At 40.9% G+C, this 17,090-nt stretch overlaps 1 protein-coding gene across 1 annotated transcript in view; it reads right to left on the bottom strand.

The window, feature by feature from the left end:
* Positions 1-16,512, bottom strand: part of ssh2a (slingshot protein phosphatase 2a) — an 83,616-nt gene extending 67,104 nt beyond the window's left edge. Inside the window, exon 1 of the mRNA XM_034167940.1 lies at positions 16,321-16,512. Within this exon, the coding sequence (XP_034023831.1) occupies positions 16,321-16,383 (63 nt within the window). The 5' untranslated portion in view covers positions 16,384-16,512. The remainder of the gene's footprint in view (positions 1-16,320) is intronic.
* Positions 16,513-17,090: the final 578 nt, after the last annotated feature.

The following is a 17,090-nucleotide window of genomic DNA, read 5'->3' on the forward strand; positions in this document are numbered from 1 at the left end:
GAAGTTACACACACGCATGTACAGCGTTTTGTATTTCCTGCATTCTGCCGCAAGCATGTGCTTCTAATTTTAGACCGGCAGAAACAGAGACGGTGGTGGAAGACATCAAACACACTACAGTTTTCACTCATGGTACCGGCAACATGAAACTTAACTCACTCGTGGTGATGGCAACATGAGACTTAACTAAACTGACAAACCAATTCAATGACAAAAACACAATAAATCAATAAACTAACATGAACCACAATAACAACATTTAAAACCTCAAAACCCCGAACTCCCATGGTGCATTGCAGCACAATGTCCATTGTTTCCTGGTTACCTATAATTGTTCATTTCTCCAAAAATATTTGTCCTATCAGCTTTCTGTTTTCGCAGCATTCATCCTTGACCCAAAATACATAAGCATACCAAACGGCAAATGTCAGCTCTCCCCTGTTTTTGCATGATCAAAGCCATACACACACACACACACACGCACGCATAGAGCCCACTTGGCTATTATAATATTGATGGTATTCTGTGGTAAATCTGTCTGTGAGCAAGCAGTTCTCAAAAGCCGAGTGGCTGTGCACAAAGGACATGAGTGACGGAAGCCAGTAATATAACCACGACAGCTGTAAGGGTTCAGTGGCTGTGACTGGAGAAACTGTGCACAGTGCAAATTTTATTTGATGCATCCACAGTCACAGCTTCAGAGCCGAGTGGAATTTCAGGTACAGTTTTCCACATGAGAGACTCGAGCTTAGATTTTGATAGATTTTCTTGTACGAAAAGCCTTCTTTGTTCCACTCCACCATGCAGTTATAGCTGATGATGCAGCAGACAAATGTTACACTACACACACATAATGTACGAGGTCTGTTAGAAAAGTATCCGACCTTTTTATTTTTTTCAAAAACCTGATGGATTTGAATCATGTGTGCTTGCATGAGCCAACCTTGAACCTTCATGTGCATGCGTGATTTTTTTCACGCCTGTCGGTTGCGTCATTTGCTTGTAAGCAGCCTTTGTGTGAGGATGGGTGGAGTCTATTGTCGTTTTTTCTTTGCAAGGAAATGGTGGAACGACTGGAGCAGCGCGACTGCATCAAATTTTGCCAGAAACTGGGCGACAGCCAGGTGGAAACCATTCGGATTATTCAGACGGCTTTTGGTGACGATGCTATGGGCATCACACAGATTAAGGAGCGGTACAACCGGTTTTAAAGACGGCTGCACAACGGTGGAGAGCGAGCCATGCTCCGGGCGGCCATCAACATACTGAAATGACCAGATTATTTCCAAAGTGAATGCTGTGGTGATGCGGGACCGTCGTGTGACTATCCGAGAAATTGCGAAAGAGGTGGACATCAGCACTTTTTCGGCACATTCCACTGTGACAGAAGATTTTGCCATGAAAAGAGTTGCAGCGAAATTCATCGGCACGAAGCTGATGGCGCAGCAAAATGCCTCCGTGATGAAGCCATCACAGGACATGTTGTGACATGCCCAGCTCTTGCACCATTCCGAAGATTCAGACGGCTTTCGGAGGCTTTTCAGTCGTATGACTATCCGAGAAACTGTGGAAGAGGTGAGCATGTCACAACATGTCCTGTGAGGCTTCAACATGGAGGCGTTTTTGCTGCGCCATCAGCTTCGTGCCGATGAATTTCGCTGCAACTCTTTTCATGGGAAAATCTTCTGTCACAGTGGAATGTGCCGAAAAAGTGCTGATGTCCACCTCTTCCGCAATTTTCGGATAGTCACACGACGGTCCCACATCATCACAGCGTTCACTTTGGAAATGATCCGGTCGTTTCAGCGGCGCGCTCTCCACCGTTGTGCGGACGTCTTTAAACCGGTTGTACCGCTCCTTAATCTGTGTGATGCCCAGAGGATCATCACCGAAAGCCGTCTGAATAATCCAAATGGTTTCCACCTGGCTGTCGCCCAGTTTCTGGCAAAATTTGATGCAGTTGCGCTGCTGAAGTCATTCCGCCATTTATTTGCAAAGAAAAAAACGACGAGAGACTCCACCCATCCTCACACAAAGGCTGCTTACAAGCAAATGACGCAACCGACAGGCGTGAAAAAAATCACGCATGCGCACGAAGGTTCAAGGTTGGCTCATGCAAGCACCTGTGATTCAAATCCATCAGGTTTTTGAAAAAAATAAAAAGATCGGATACTTTTCTAACAGACCTCGTATATCAAACTGGTCTCATGGCAAGTTGTGATTCAGCAGCATTAAACATACATTAATCTATTAGTTTGTGATATTATGATGAAAAGCGCCTCATTTTCATCACGACAGCACAAATCCATTCTAATTCATTCCGTGATGGCTGCATGAAATTAAAAATGAAGTGGGGGGTCTGGGTGTTTATGGTTAGGATTGGGGGAAGGAGAAGGGTTAGGTTATGGTTAAGGTTAGGGTGTACAGAGACAAACTTACACGAAACCAAGCAAGTGTCCAAATACTTATGAACCGGACTGTAGCCTGGTTACAATATACAGACTCATTTCCGTGGTTATCATGTTATAGTATGAATGAACATGTAGACATTGCTTTGATTGCAAACAGAAACAGGATTTCATGGTGAGAGGCAGATGACTGCACATTATCAGTGTCAAATAAGTTTTCCTGACTGTGCCGGAGGAAAATAATGCACATAACAGCATTATGCTGCTGCTGTAACAACACACCAGGAGGCCACATGGTGCGCAGCTCACCCCCATCCCTTTCTTCCATATCATTCCGTTTGAATTCTTTTCCTTCCAGCACCAGACACTCACATGGTGTCTCATGACAAGCAGCTGCTGAACTCAAGTCTGGAACCATTTCTGCTCCTCACAGCAGCAAACACTACAAAGTCTCACGGTCACTGCTTCAACTCGTGCATGTTCCTTCTTTGATCCAGGGCATTTTAATGGGTCAGGATCCAGTACCACATGGAACACTTTGAACTGTAAAATTTTTGTCTCTGTCCTAAATTCTTACATTACATAAAAGACTCACTTCAGGTTTCCTCGAAGCCTTTCTCAAATATCCATCATTTATGTAACGACCTCAATTGGCCAATTTGTTACGCACTTCTAACAGTGCACTGTGTAATAACACTGCATTATGTAGCAAAACCCAAAACTTGTAATACATTTTCATTTCAATGTGGAAAAAATACTGTGAAAATAAATCTAATAAACAGGCTCGCACAATAGTAAGGCCCTTCGGCTGCTCCCTTGTTTGCACTCGGGGTCGCCACAGCAAATTCAAGGTGCATCTGCATGTTGATTTGGCACAGGTTTTACGCCGGATGCCCTTCCTGACGCAACTCCACATTACATGGAGAAATGTGGCAGGGGTGGTATCTGAACCCAGAACCTTCTGAACTGAAACCAAGCGCATTAACCACTTGGCCACCACCCCTGCCTAAACAGGCTCAGCACAATATGTAACAATAATATTCTAGAAATGCATCAGAATCATCATTTAGAAATTACATCACACAGAGTACACAATGAAATAAAATAAAAATGTTACTTTTATTTTTTACTTGTTGTTTTATTACAAAATGCACTACATTATTACAAAATGTGGCTGCTATTACAAAAAAAATAATTAATTAATTAAAAAAGAAAAAAGAAAAAATGTGTTACAGATTGTTGCATTATTACACATTGGTATGTCTTGTTCTTTTTTCCTATTTTAATGCAAATATTCCTATTCCATGATTTGATGTTTGAACAGATGTTCTTCAGTGTTCATGGCGATGTATGGCTGATTCTGCACACCCTCTGCACCCACAATTTAAGTTTCTGCCCTCGGGCAGATGCCTGGTAATGCCCAGATGCAGAACCAACAGACTAAAAAACTCTTTTATTCCCACAGCCATTGCTCTCCTAAACAACACCTAAGGACTCACTGTTGCACTTAAGTCTACACTGACTCGCACCTTATTTCTGGGCTCTTGTTCTGTATATTTATTCTGCTGTGTTTTTATGTTTTTTTATGTTTTTTATGAATTTGTATGATGTGGTTTTATGAAGGTAATGTAATTTTTACTGCTGACTGCACCTGAATTGCCCCCATGGGGACTAATAAATGATCAAATCAAATGGTGCTTTGCTAATGTTGCCAGATTTGAGAGAAACAAGCAACCACACCCCTACAGACAAGCCCTACTAAAGAGACTCTGCTCTTCCAGCACTTCAATTTATCATATTCTTATTTTTCCATTGTTATAATACGAAACAAAAATAATAAGGTCATCATGAGCCAACATCATAAATAAGGTATCATACCTTATGATCGCGGAGGTTTAAGAAGCCAACATCATAAGAACTTAAGAAGACAAGACTCACGCAAATGTAAACAATTGGTTTTGTGGAGTGTGTTTTAATGCGTTAAATATAATTATCTCCTGATAAAACAAAACAAAACAAAACAAAACTAACCACAATAAGCCCTTTAATCCTGTGGATCTGGCTGGACATCTCACTATTTACTATTATTTACCACTGATTAATGCACCATTCATAGTTACAAAACTTATTTGGTGCATTTTGATTTGTTCTTCCAAAGAAGATGACACTCATTAATTCATAGAATCAGTTGCAGAATTACATTTCTACCCATCATGCAAAATGCTACCTGTGAAAAGACATTTGTTTTTATATGAAGCCATGGGCATTAGATAATTTAATTTGGTCAGAACATATATCTTACATAAGGAAATTTTTAGAAAAAAAGTGAAAGATGATAAAACCATAGCCACATCGTCAAATCAGGGGACAGAAATTCTCCATTTGAGACCCCTCAGAGAAAAGGGCTTATGTTATAATGTTTAGAATTCATCACCTAACAAAAAATGTGCCTGGGAACAGATGATAACCTTATAATTACTGTGTTAAGAGGATTAAATTCAAATTTGTTGGATATTTTGTGGGAGGCTCCAACAGTTTCATCTTATTTAGCTTATTTTGGACACACACACACACACACATATATATATTTTTTAACCTTCCTACCGAGTGAAAACTCTCCATCATAGAGGCTAACTGATGGCATAATTAAAAAAATGTGGATGTCATTTCATAAATGTTTGCAATTTCAGCTTCGTAGATTATTCCATGAGAAAACTACAAGCCCCTAAAGTTGGGAAAAATGCTGTTTGTACAAAAATGAAGTAAAGATCCGCGCAGCCGACCTTTACTTCATTTTTTCATCTTTACTTCATTTTTTCATTCCCAAACAAATCTTTAATACACCAGAGAGGGTGACGTTTCGGGCCTAGCCCTTCATCAGACATAATGATTGTGCCTGGACACACCTGTATATATACTGACGTTGATTGATAACATGTGACAAAGTGCAATAAAAAATAAAAAAAAACAACAAAAAAAAACACATTCATACTCTTTTTACAATCAAAACATCAGGTAGGGTTCATGCTGTATATGATAGTCAACTTTGATCCTTAGAATATCAATTTCACTGGAGAGCCCCAAATTTGCAGCCAAATGGGCCTGGACTTCCGGCTACAAATTTGTACCACTCTTCACAGTTAAAAAAATAAAATAATAAAAAATGCTGTTTGGTCACATGTGGCTTATAGAGACCAAATTTTAAAGTTCTCCCATTTCCTAAACTATGAGGAACTGAAATATAATATTCTGCACAGTGAATAGAAGCACACAGATATTCAATTATAAATGCTTCCAGCAAAACCTGAGAAGATGACCTTGGAAGATTCTTGAATTGTTGGTGAGTTGCCACGGCACAAACCAACAGCAATTTCAATCCAGCTTGGTGGATAAACTCAGTGGACCGTCCTCTCACAAAAAAAAAGAGGCCACATCAAAATTGGTCAATGACACATCAGAGGGCAACATCTAAAAGACATTAAAGGTCACATCTCAGGAATTAGACGAGACACTGAAACACATCTTTCTGTAGATTTCTGCTATTCTGAGGCTAATAAATGTAAGAGACCTTTAACTCTAGCTGTTCATTCATTCTGTCGTATTAGATTTCAACACCAGATGGGGGAAATCACGTTTCAAAACAGAAACAGTTGGTGAGGTAAGAAGGCCCCCGCTTAGCACAGCATGTGCTTGTAATAAGAACTCTGAAACACAAGTGGTGAAAAGTTTCAAAAAGGTTCCAGAACAGTTGCCATCAATATTATGTAATGGTCAAAAATATCCATGTTAAAGGAGCCATTCTTTAATTCCTGTTTACGTTATGTTGTCCTGTTTTCGTGTTTCTCCATACAGTTACTAGCTGAATTTGTTAGCTGATGCTGATCTGAAGGCTGGCGTAAGATGAGTGACAAGCACATCCCTTACCAAAAAGTAGTACATACAAGTATGTTTCAAGTATACTTCCAGTTAAATTTTATATACTTATCAGTACTATTTTTTTGGTAAGGGATGACATGTGCCAAATTTTCCACAAACCATCCAGCAGGTGGCACACATTTCTATGGGATATTACCGTACTGACCGGAGTACACCATATTTTCTGGAGTATATGTCACACGAGAGTCGCAGAGTGTTAAATGCCACTTATAGAGGAAAGACCCATATATATATTGGGGTGAAGCCTCTTGAAAAATTGGCTCTCTGTTGGGACTGTTTACACTGAGACTGCTACCTGCTGCTTTGGACTTGAATTAACAGTCTTTTTCAAGACTTTTTTTACTTTTTTACCTTTTTACTTTTTTTTTTTCTTTTTTTTTTTACTTTTTTACTGTGCTCCAACGCCTAAGGAAGAACTCTAAGGGTCGAAACATCGCGACGGAGCACTTTTATCTGCTAACTTTCATCAGCGTTGGCAAGCTAACTAGCTTGCTAACGCTTTCGTTTTTTATTTTTTTATTTATTTATTATTTTTTTTTTTTTCTCTTTTAGCACTGTTGTCGTGCGTTGCCTGTGCTGCTTCATGGCCTGTTTGGTGCCTTGATTGGGGCACTCCTTCTGCTGAATCACCTTTAAATTATTTACACATTATTCACTTTGTGTGTTTTTAGGAATCGCTAGTTGCGTAGCTACTAGCTCTTAGCCGATTTAGCATGGCGGCTTCGCCTGTCCTCTCCCACGCACTTTCTGCTCTGGTGTGAAATGTTTAGTTATTCCTCGGCCTCCTTTAGCAGTAACGGTACTTGTAATAAGTGCAGCTTATTCGTAGCTTTGGAGGCCAGGCTGGGCGAATTGGAGACTCGGCTCCGCACCGTGGAAAATTCTACAGCTAGCCAGGCCCCTGTAGTCGGTGCGGACCAAGGTAGCTTAGCTGCCGTTAGGTCCCCTCTGGCAGATCCGGGCAGTCGGAAAGCAGGCTGACTGGGTGACTGTGAGGAGGAAGCGTAGCCCTAAAACAGAAGCCCCGTGTACACCGTCAACCCGTTCACATCTCTAACCGTTTTTCCCCACTCGACGATACACTCGCCGAGGATCAAACTCTGGTTATTGGCGACTCTGTTTTGAGAAATGTGAAGTTAGCGACACCAGCAACCATTGTCAATTGTCTTCCGGGGGCCAGAGCAGGCGACATCGAAGGACATTTGAAATTGCTGGCTAAGGCTAAGCGTAATTTGGTAAGATTGTAATTCACGTCGGCAGTAATGACACTCGGTTACGCCAATCGGAGGTCACTAAAATTAACATTAAATCGGTGTGTAACTTTGCAAAAACAATGTCGGACCTCTGTTGTTTTCTCTGGCCCCTCCCCAATCGGACCGGGAAGGGACATGTTTAGCCGCTTGTTCTCCTTGAATTGCTGGCTGTCTGAGTGGTGTCCAAAAAATGAGGTGGGCTTCACTGATAATTGGCAAAGCTTCTGGGGAAAACCTGGTCTTGTTAGGAGAGACGGCATCCATCCCACTTTAGATGGAGCAGTTCTCATTTCTAGAAATCTGGCCAATTTCTTGGATCCTCCAAACTGTGACTGTCCAGCGTTGGGACCAGGAGGCAGAGCTGTGGTCTTATACACCTCTCTGCAGCTTCTCTCCCCCTGCCATCCCCTCATTACCCCATCCCCGTAGAGACGGTGCCTGCTCCCAGACCACCAATAACCAGCAAAAATCTATTTAAGCATAAAAATTCAAAAAGAAAAAATAATATAGCACCTTCAATTGCACCACAGACTAAAACAGTTAAATGTGGTCTATTAAACATTAGGTCTCTCTCTTCTAAGTCCCTGTTGGTAAATGATATAATATTGATCAACGTATTGATTTATTCTGCCTAACAGAACCTGGTTACAGCATGATGAATATGTTAGTTTAAATGAGTCAACACCCCCGAGTCACACTAACTGTCAGAATGCTCGTAGCACGGGCCGTGGCGGAGGATTAGCAGCAATCTTCCATTCCAGCTTATTAATTAATCAAAAACCTAGACAGAGCTTAATTCATTTGAAAGCTTGTCTCTTAGTCTTGTCCATCCAAATTGGAAGTCCCAAAAAACCAGTTTTATTTGTTATTATCTATCGTCCACCTGGTCGTTACTGTGAGTTTCTCTGTGAATTTTCAGACCTTTTGTCTGACTTAGTGCTTAGCTCAGATAAGATAATTATAGTGGCGATTTAATATCCACACAGATGCTGAGAGAATGACAGCCTCAACACTGCAATTTATCTATTATTAGACTCTATCGGCTTTGCTCAAAAAGTAAATGAGTCCACCCACCACTTAATCATATCTTAGATCTTGTTCTGACTTATGGTATGGAAATAGAAGATTTAACAGTATTCCCTGAAAACTCCCTTCTGTCTGATCATTTTTTAATAACATTTACATTTACCCTGATGGACTACCCTGCAGTGGGGAATAAGTTTCATTACACTAGAAGTCTTTCAGAAAGCGCTGTAACTAGGTTTAAGGATATGATTCCTTCGTTATGTTCTCTAATGTCATATACCAACACAGAGCAGAGTAGCTACCTAACTCTGTAAGGGAGTTAGAGTATCTCGTCAATAGTTTTACATCCTCTTTGAAGACAACTTTGGATGCTGTAGCTCCTCTGAAAAAGAGAGCTTTAAATCAGAAGTGTCTGACTCCGTGGTATAACTCACAAACTCGTAGCTTAAAGCAGATAACCCGTAAGTTGAGAGGAAATGGCGTCTCACTAACTTAGAAGATCTTCACTTAGCCTGGAAAAAGAGTTTGTTGCTCTATAAAAAAAGCCCTCCGTAAAGCTAGGACATCTTTCTACTCATCACTAATTGAAGAAAATAAGAATAACCTCAGGTTTCTTTTCAGCACTGTAGCTAGGCTGACAAAGAGTCAGAGCTCTATTGAGCTGAGTATTCCATTAACTTTAACTAGTAATGACTTCATGACTTTCTTTGCTAACAAAATTTTGACTATTAGAGAAAAAATTACTCATAACCATCCCAAAGATGTATCGTTATCTTTGGCTGCTTTCAGTGATGCCGGTATTTGGTTAGACTCTTTCTCTTCCGGTTGTTCTGTCTGAGTTATTTCATTGGTTGCTTCGTCCAAACCATCGGCATGTTTATTGGACCCATTCCTGCCAGGCTGCTCAGGAAGTCCTACCATTATTTAATGCTTTCAATCTTAAATATGATCAATCTATCTTTGTTAGTTGGTTATGTACACAGGCCTTTAAGGTGGCAGTAATTAAAACCATTACTTAAAAAGCCATCACTTGACCCGCTATCTTAGCTAATTATAGGCCAATTTCCAACCTTCCTTTTCTCTCAAAGATTCTTGAGAGGGTAGTTGTAAAACAGTTAACTGATCACCTGCAGAGGAATGGTCTATTTGAAGAGTTTCAGTCAGGTTTTAGAATTCATCATAGTACAGAAACAGCATTAGTGAAGGTTACAAATGATCTTCTTATGGCTTCGGACAGTGGACTTATCTCTGTGCTTGTTCTGTTGGACCTCAGTGCTGCTTTTGATACTGTTGACCATAAATTTTATTACAGAGATTAGAGCATGTCATAGGTATTAAAGGCACTGCGCTGCGGTGGTTTGAATCATATTTGTCTAATAGATTACAGTTTGTTCATGTAAATGGGAATCTTCTTCACAGACTAAAGTTAATTATGGAGTTCCACAAGGTTCTGTGCTAGGACCAATTTATTCACTTTATACATGCTTCCCTTAGGCAGTATTATTAGACGGTATTGCTTAAATTTTCATTGTTACGCAGATGATACCCAGCTTTATCTATCCATGAAGCCAGAGGATACACACCAATTAGCTAAACTGCAGGATTGTCTTACAGACATAAAGACATGGATGACCTCTAATTTCCTGCTTTTAAAACTCAGATAAAACTGAAGTTATTGTACTTGGCCCCACAAATCTTAGAAGCATGGTGTCTAACCAGATCGTTACTCTGGATGGCATTTCCCTGATCTCTAGTAATACTGTGAGAAATCTTGGAGTCATTTTTGATCAGGATATGTCATTCAAAGTGCATATTAAACAAATATGTAGGACTGCCTTTTTGCATTTACGCAATATCTCTAAAATCAGAAAGGTCTTGTCTCAGAGTGATGCTGAAAAACTAATTCATGCATTTATTTCCTCTAGGCTGGACTATTGTAATTCATTATTATCAGGTTGTCCTAAAGTTCCCTAAAAAGCCTTCAGGTTGGTTCAGAATGCTGCAGCTAGAGTACTGACGGGGACTAGCAGGAGAGAGCATATCTCACCCGTGTTGGCCTCTCTTCATTGGCTTCCTGTTAATTCTAGAATAGAATTTAAAATTCTTCTTCTTACTTATAAGGTTTTGAATAATCAGGTCCCATCTTATCTTAGGGACCTCGTAGTACCATATTACCCCATTAGAGCGCTTCGCTCTCAGACTGCGGGCTTACTTGTAGTTCCTAGGGTTTGTAAGAGTAGAATGGGAGGCAGAGCTTCAGCTTTCAGGCTCCTCTCCTGTGGAACCAGCTCCCAATTCAGATCAGGGAGACAGATACCCTCTCTACTTTTAAGATTAGGCTTAAAACTTCCTTTTCGCTAAGGCTTATAGTTAGGGCTGGATCGGGTGACCCTGACCATCCCTTGGTTATGCTGCTTTAGACGTAGATTGTGGGGGGTTCCCATGATGCACTGTTTCTTTCTCTTTTTGCTCCGTATGCATCACTCTGTATTTAATCATTAGTGATCGATCTCTGCCCCCCTTCACAGCATGTCTTTTTCCTGTTTTTTTTCCCTCAGCCCCAACCAGTCTCAGCAGAAGACTGCCCCTCCCTGAGCCTGGTTCTGCTGGAGGTTTCTTCCTGTTAAAAGGGAGTTTTTCCTTCCCACTGTTGCCAAGTGCTTGCTCATAGGGGGTCGTTTGACCGTTGGGGTTTTTCCATAATTATTGTATGGCCTTGCCTTACAATATGGAGCGCCTTGGGGCAACTGTTTGTTGTGATTTGGCGCTATATAAGAAAAAAGTTGATTGATTGATTGATTGATATATGTTGTACCCTTTTTCTGTACTATCAGCTTTTTAATTTGTGATTTTTGTGCACTGCTGTAGTGTACTTTTTATGACTGCCTTTTTACGGGGAGGTGATAGTCTAGTAGTTAAGCATTGGGCTTGAGACCAGAGGATCCTCAGTTCAAATCCCAGACTGACCAGAAAATCACTAAGGGCACTTGGGCAAGGTCCTTAATCCCCTAGTTGCTCCTGGTGCGTTGTGGGCGCCTTGCATGGCTGCAGCCTCACATCGGGGTGAATGTGAGACATTGTTGTAAAGCGCATTGAGTGTCTGATGCAGATGGAATAGCGCTATATAAATGCAGTCCATTTACCATTTACTGCCATTTTTATTTCATTATTGGAGTTTATTTTGTTTAGTGTTTTGATTCCTGGGAAAGTCATTCTAATTATTCCTGATCTACTCCGGATTCCCAGTCATTCCTGGGAATAGTCATAATTATTACAATTAATAAGGAATGTGTACTTTTTCGGGATCCAAAGTACTGTAATTTCCAGACTATTGAGCACACCTGAATATTAGCCGCACCCACCAATTTTAAAAAGAAAAAATAAATTGTACATAAATAGGCCGCACTTGTCTATAAGCTGCGGGTCTCCCTGTTGTAAAATGAGATATTTACACAGAAAGATGATAGACAGATTTTTTTTTTTTAACTTTTAATTAAATACATACCGGAAATGATTTTTTTCCCTGAAGTGTTACCCGTAAATATTGACACGCACGTCATCCAGCGTGTACACGGTGTCTCTGCTCCATATGGAGAACTGAGTAATTTTAACTTTTTCTTGAGATTTCATCGTGTGCAGCCAGGATCGGATGGAGTCTGTGGTAAATGAGACATTAATGAGGCGCTGTAACTTTTTCTACTTATTGCGCTAAGACAAGGTGGGGAAGGGTGGGGGGAGAAGGCTCCGCTCCGCTGATCTGATGGCGCAACTGTGTCGCAAAGTGCCGGAGAGGGACTTTTCTTCACTAAAATGAACAGGTAAGACCTTATATTTACACTATGTGTGAATTTACACTGCACGAGGAGCGCAGCTTTCAGGAAATCAATTAACAACATCAATTAATGTATTTCGTCTTCTGAGAGTGCCTGTAAAAATCCATAAATTAGCCACATTACTGTTAAAGCCGCAGTGTTCAAAGCGTGTGAAAAAAGTAGCGGTTTTTAGTCCAGAAATTATAAGTCGTAGAACCTCCCAAACTAGCAAAAAAAAAAAAAAAAAAAAAAAACACGACTTACACTCCAGAAAATGCAGTAAGTCGCACCTGCCAAAAAATGTCTCTCAAAGGTCTCACTGGAGTGTAAGTCACAATTTTTTTCTGTATATGGAACTCAGTTTCTAACACAGCATTTCCCTGGAGGTTAACAACAGACAGGAGCGCAGTGTAGCACATATGCACATCACAGTGTGTGCTGTTACTTAAGTCAAGGATTTTTAAATTAAAAAATAAAAAAGATGGACAAATAAAGTTGTGATAGACAACATATTGGCTGTTATTTGATACAGTTTGGACAAAAGAAAACAGAAAGAAAACTGAAAAGTAGATTTTCACAAGAACCCCTCATCTTGTGGTGTGTGCCAAAAAGACTTTTAAATTCCAAAAAATAAGCAACACTGACTAATAAATGTGCAACGGACAACATATGGGTTGTTATTTGATGTAGATGAACATGTATTGCTGACCCACAGAGTTTGAAACACGCCAAGAAATACGTTTTCATCAGCACTTTAATTTGGAATTTTTGTCTATTGTAGTATACTTGCATTATTGGAGTTTCTTTTGTTTAATGCATTGATTTATTGCTTTATTATTATATGCTTTATTATTATGAACAAATACATGATTTTTTTGGGGGGGGGGGGGGGGGTTGGTTTTGATATATAAGTCACACTGGAGTATAAAACAAAGGACCTCCCAAACTAGTAAAAAGAAGAAGAAAAAAAAAACCCTGCAACTTATACTATGGAACATATATGGTACAGAGGCAAAACATAGTTGGGTTTTCCACTGCTCTGGTGCATCAGAGTTTATTACCATCTAATGACTTAATTTTCATGATGTACTCTTTTAATTTGCTAAACTGCAAGACGATAGTATTTACTATATCTGAGTGATTGCTTACACAAGCTGACTGGAATGGACGAACCCGCCCACTCATCTATATTTTTATGAGCACAGGGAGTAGTTTGGTATTTATCAGGGAACAGGTCCAGAGACCAAAATAAGCGGCTACATTCTGCTGCATGTGGTTGACCTCTTCATGCACCCTCTCCTGTGTTAAACACTCAGATCTGAATTGTCAGCCATTGGTCAAGTTTTATAAAAGTGTGAGGTCTGACAGAACAGTCGTCATCCTTCTCCTGAGGCCATCTTATTTATCTAGTTTAGGGTGAAGGCATATGAGAACACAGGTCTTATCTATGCCAGCCACGCAAGCTCATCCAAGGTTCATGTCAAGAGGGGGAGTCACTATCAAAAACGCAGTGAAGATGGGTGGGGGCTTGGAACGGAAAAGGGGACACTTCCACTGCTTGTAACAGCATCTGACAGGCCTGTTACACTAACCTGCTCTCCATGCAGACCCCCCACCCCAACACACAATCACTGCCACTACAATAACCAGCAGCCAGTGAAAGGTAAAATCACACAGATGTACAATTAGGCCATATTTCATGGCACAATGTGACAATAAGCCTAAAATTTAACCATTATGAAAAACAGCCATTTTTGTACATAGTCCATCCATTTTCAACGGCAGTAAGTAATTGGACTATTATGTACATACATCTTCAACCGCTTATCCGAGATCGGGTCTCAGGGGCAACAGCTCCAGCACGGATATAGTCTCTCTACCCAGTCCTGGCTCTTCCCTGGGGTGTCCTCCTAGCTGGACGTGGCTGGAACACCTCCCTAGGGTGGCGCTCAGGGGGCATCCTTACCAGGTGTCCAAACCACCTCAGATGGCTCCTTCCAATTCACCCATCAATATAGTTCTTTTGGTCATGACCCAACAACCCAATTCAATGAAATTCAATTTATTTTGTTTACATAGCGCCAAATCACAACAAAGCTGTCCAACCCAACCATCATGGCCATAGGTGAGAGTAGGAACGAAGACAATAATTGGACTATTATGTAAGGATTGTTACTACAAATCATCACATTTACAGCCACTTAAAAAAAATTCTGAAAGTCTGGGAGGAGTACATGAACACTTTGTTTACATCAATCACGCTGTATGATAGTGTATGGTACACAGCAAATCTGTGTACAGTCCTCAAAAACCTGAGTGAGTGCACAAGAAAGAGATGAGGGAAGCCAGCAAGACACCCATGGCAACAACTGACAGGAGTTATAAGCTTCTGTGGTAGTGACTGGAGAAACTTGGCATCATGCAACTTTTGGTGTCACATAACCAGAAGTTAGAACACAGGACCTTCTTTTAAAAAAAAGATGTGAAATTTAATCTAGTTTACCAGAAGGCACATGGGAGATTGAAGCCTAGATTTCATATAATTTTCTGGCATACATATATATATATATATATATGAGGTCTGTTAGAAAAGTATCGTACCTTTTTATTTTTTTCAAAAACTATATGGATTTGATTCATATGTTTTTACGTCAACCAAGCTTGAACCTTCGTGCGCATGCGTGAGTTTTTCCACACCTGTCGGTTGCGTCATTCACCTGTGGGCAGGCTTTGAGTGAGTACTGCTCCACCCCTCTCGTCGTTGTTTCATTGCGAGGAAATGGCGTAATGATTTGGGCTTTTTTTCCATCAGAATTTTTTCAGAAACTGTTAGAGACAGGCAGCTGGAAACCATTCAAAAATTTATCTGGCTTTCTGTGAAAATTTTACAGGCTTCACAGAGAATAAGAAGTGTTACTACAGCTTTAAGGGCGGCCCACAATGGCGCGCGGCGCGGCGCGCTCCGAGCCACCATCGAGAGGCAGAAACCACCACATCATTTCTAAACGGATCGCTGTGTGGAGCCGGGACCGTCGTGTGCAATTTCTCTGGTTATCACTTTTAACAAGAGATTTTGTCATGGAAAGCCGCGCAGAGGCTTCGCGCGTCACGACGGATTTGCTGATGAAGCGAGACAAAGGAACACCTCCGTTTCAGAGTGCCAGAGGACAAGCTGGGACATGCCCAGCTCTCCACAATTTCTCTTATATTCACTCGACTGGTAAGCACTGAAAGCCGAGATAGGCATGTCCCAACTTGTCCTCTAACACGCCGAAACGGAGGTGTTCCTTTGTCTCGATTCATCAGTTTCATCAATTTTTGAATTCCGCCATTTCCTCGCAATGAAACAACGAAGAGAGGGGTGGAGCAGTACTCACTCAAAGCCTGCCCACAGGCGAATGACGCAACCGACAGGTGTGGAAAAACTCACGCATGAAGGTTCAAGCTTGGCTGACGTAAAAACATATGAATCAAATCCAGTTTTTGAAAAAAATAAAAAGGTACGATACTTTTCTAACAGACCTCGTGTATATATATATATATATATATATATATATATATATGTGTGTGTGTGTGTGTGTATCTAATACCATATTAAAAATTACGTAATTACATAATTAATGTGTTATACGACGATTTGCTTGTTTTAAAAAAATGGCTGCTTGTTTCTTTCCATATCTGGCAACACCAAGTGACACGCAAAGTACAGTATCTTTAACTGAAAAGGATGAAATAAACTTTTGCTCACAGCTACTCTTACATCATGTGAAAGAGAATTAGTTAATAACTCGGGTAAAAATCTCTCTGTAAAACAGTCTGATGTTAGCGGCTAAAGTTAGCCACCCCGGCTGCACCCAGGAACCCTTGAGCAGGGCAGTTACTCACAGACACGCTCGGACTGGAGGTCGTGCTCGGTGTCGGTGACCGCTGGACGGTGACCAGTGCCATCCCGGCAGATACTGCTCAGACCTCGTTCATATGTAAAAGAGAAGCCCGGAGATACACCGCATGACTTTGGGGAGAAATTCAGCCGCGCTCGCGCAGCCGCTGCTGCTGGTTATCAACTGACGTCAAGTTACAACATTCAAACATCAACAGACAAAGGTGTTTTTTTTTATTTTAAATTTCAAAATAAAACCCGATTTTCTTCTACAAATTATTAACAGTGGGCAGACCAGCTTTTTGGTGCATTATCGCCCCCACCTGAGCTGGAGTAGTGCGGATCGGAAACGCTCCCCCAGAAATCGTTAAATGTGGCCAGATGGTAGCAACTCGTAACCAGTGACGACCGTTGGCACAATGTGGTCGACATTTTAGCCATGTGGCCCGTTTCTTTGTGCATGATCCAGCATGCCAAGGCCCAAGAGGACGTCCACGATTCATCTGCGGCTGATAGATGGGTATTTTGGAGATGTAGGAATTGACCGGTCTGCCTGGGTGGCAACCACCCAGGCAGCCATGATTCCATAATGATTGATGACTTCCAGATCTTTAATGCTCTGCTTCAGTTTGGTGCAGCCACAGTCAGTTTGTCACTGACCATGAGTCAATTTATATTAAAGGGGTCATGTTCTGCAAAGACAGATTTTTATTGACCTTTTAGATTGAAATGTGATTGACTTTTGACTCTAAACACCATTAAGTCCACGTGATTT

Source organism: Thalassophryne amazonica, chromosome 4, assembly GCF_902500255.1.
Source record: "Thalassophryne amazonica chromosome 4, fThaAma1.1, whole genome shotgun sequence".
Taxonomy (NCBI): Eukaryota; Metazoa; Chordata; class Actinopteri; order Batrachoidiformes; family Batrachoididae; genus Thalassophryne; species Thalassophryne amazonica.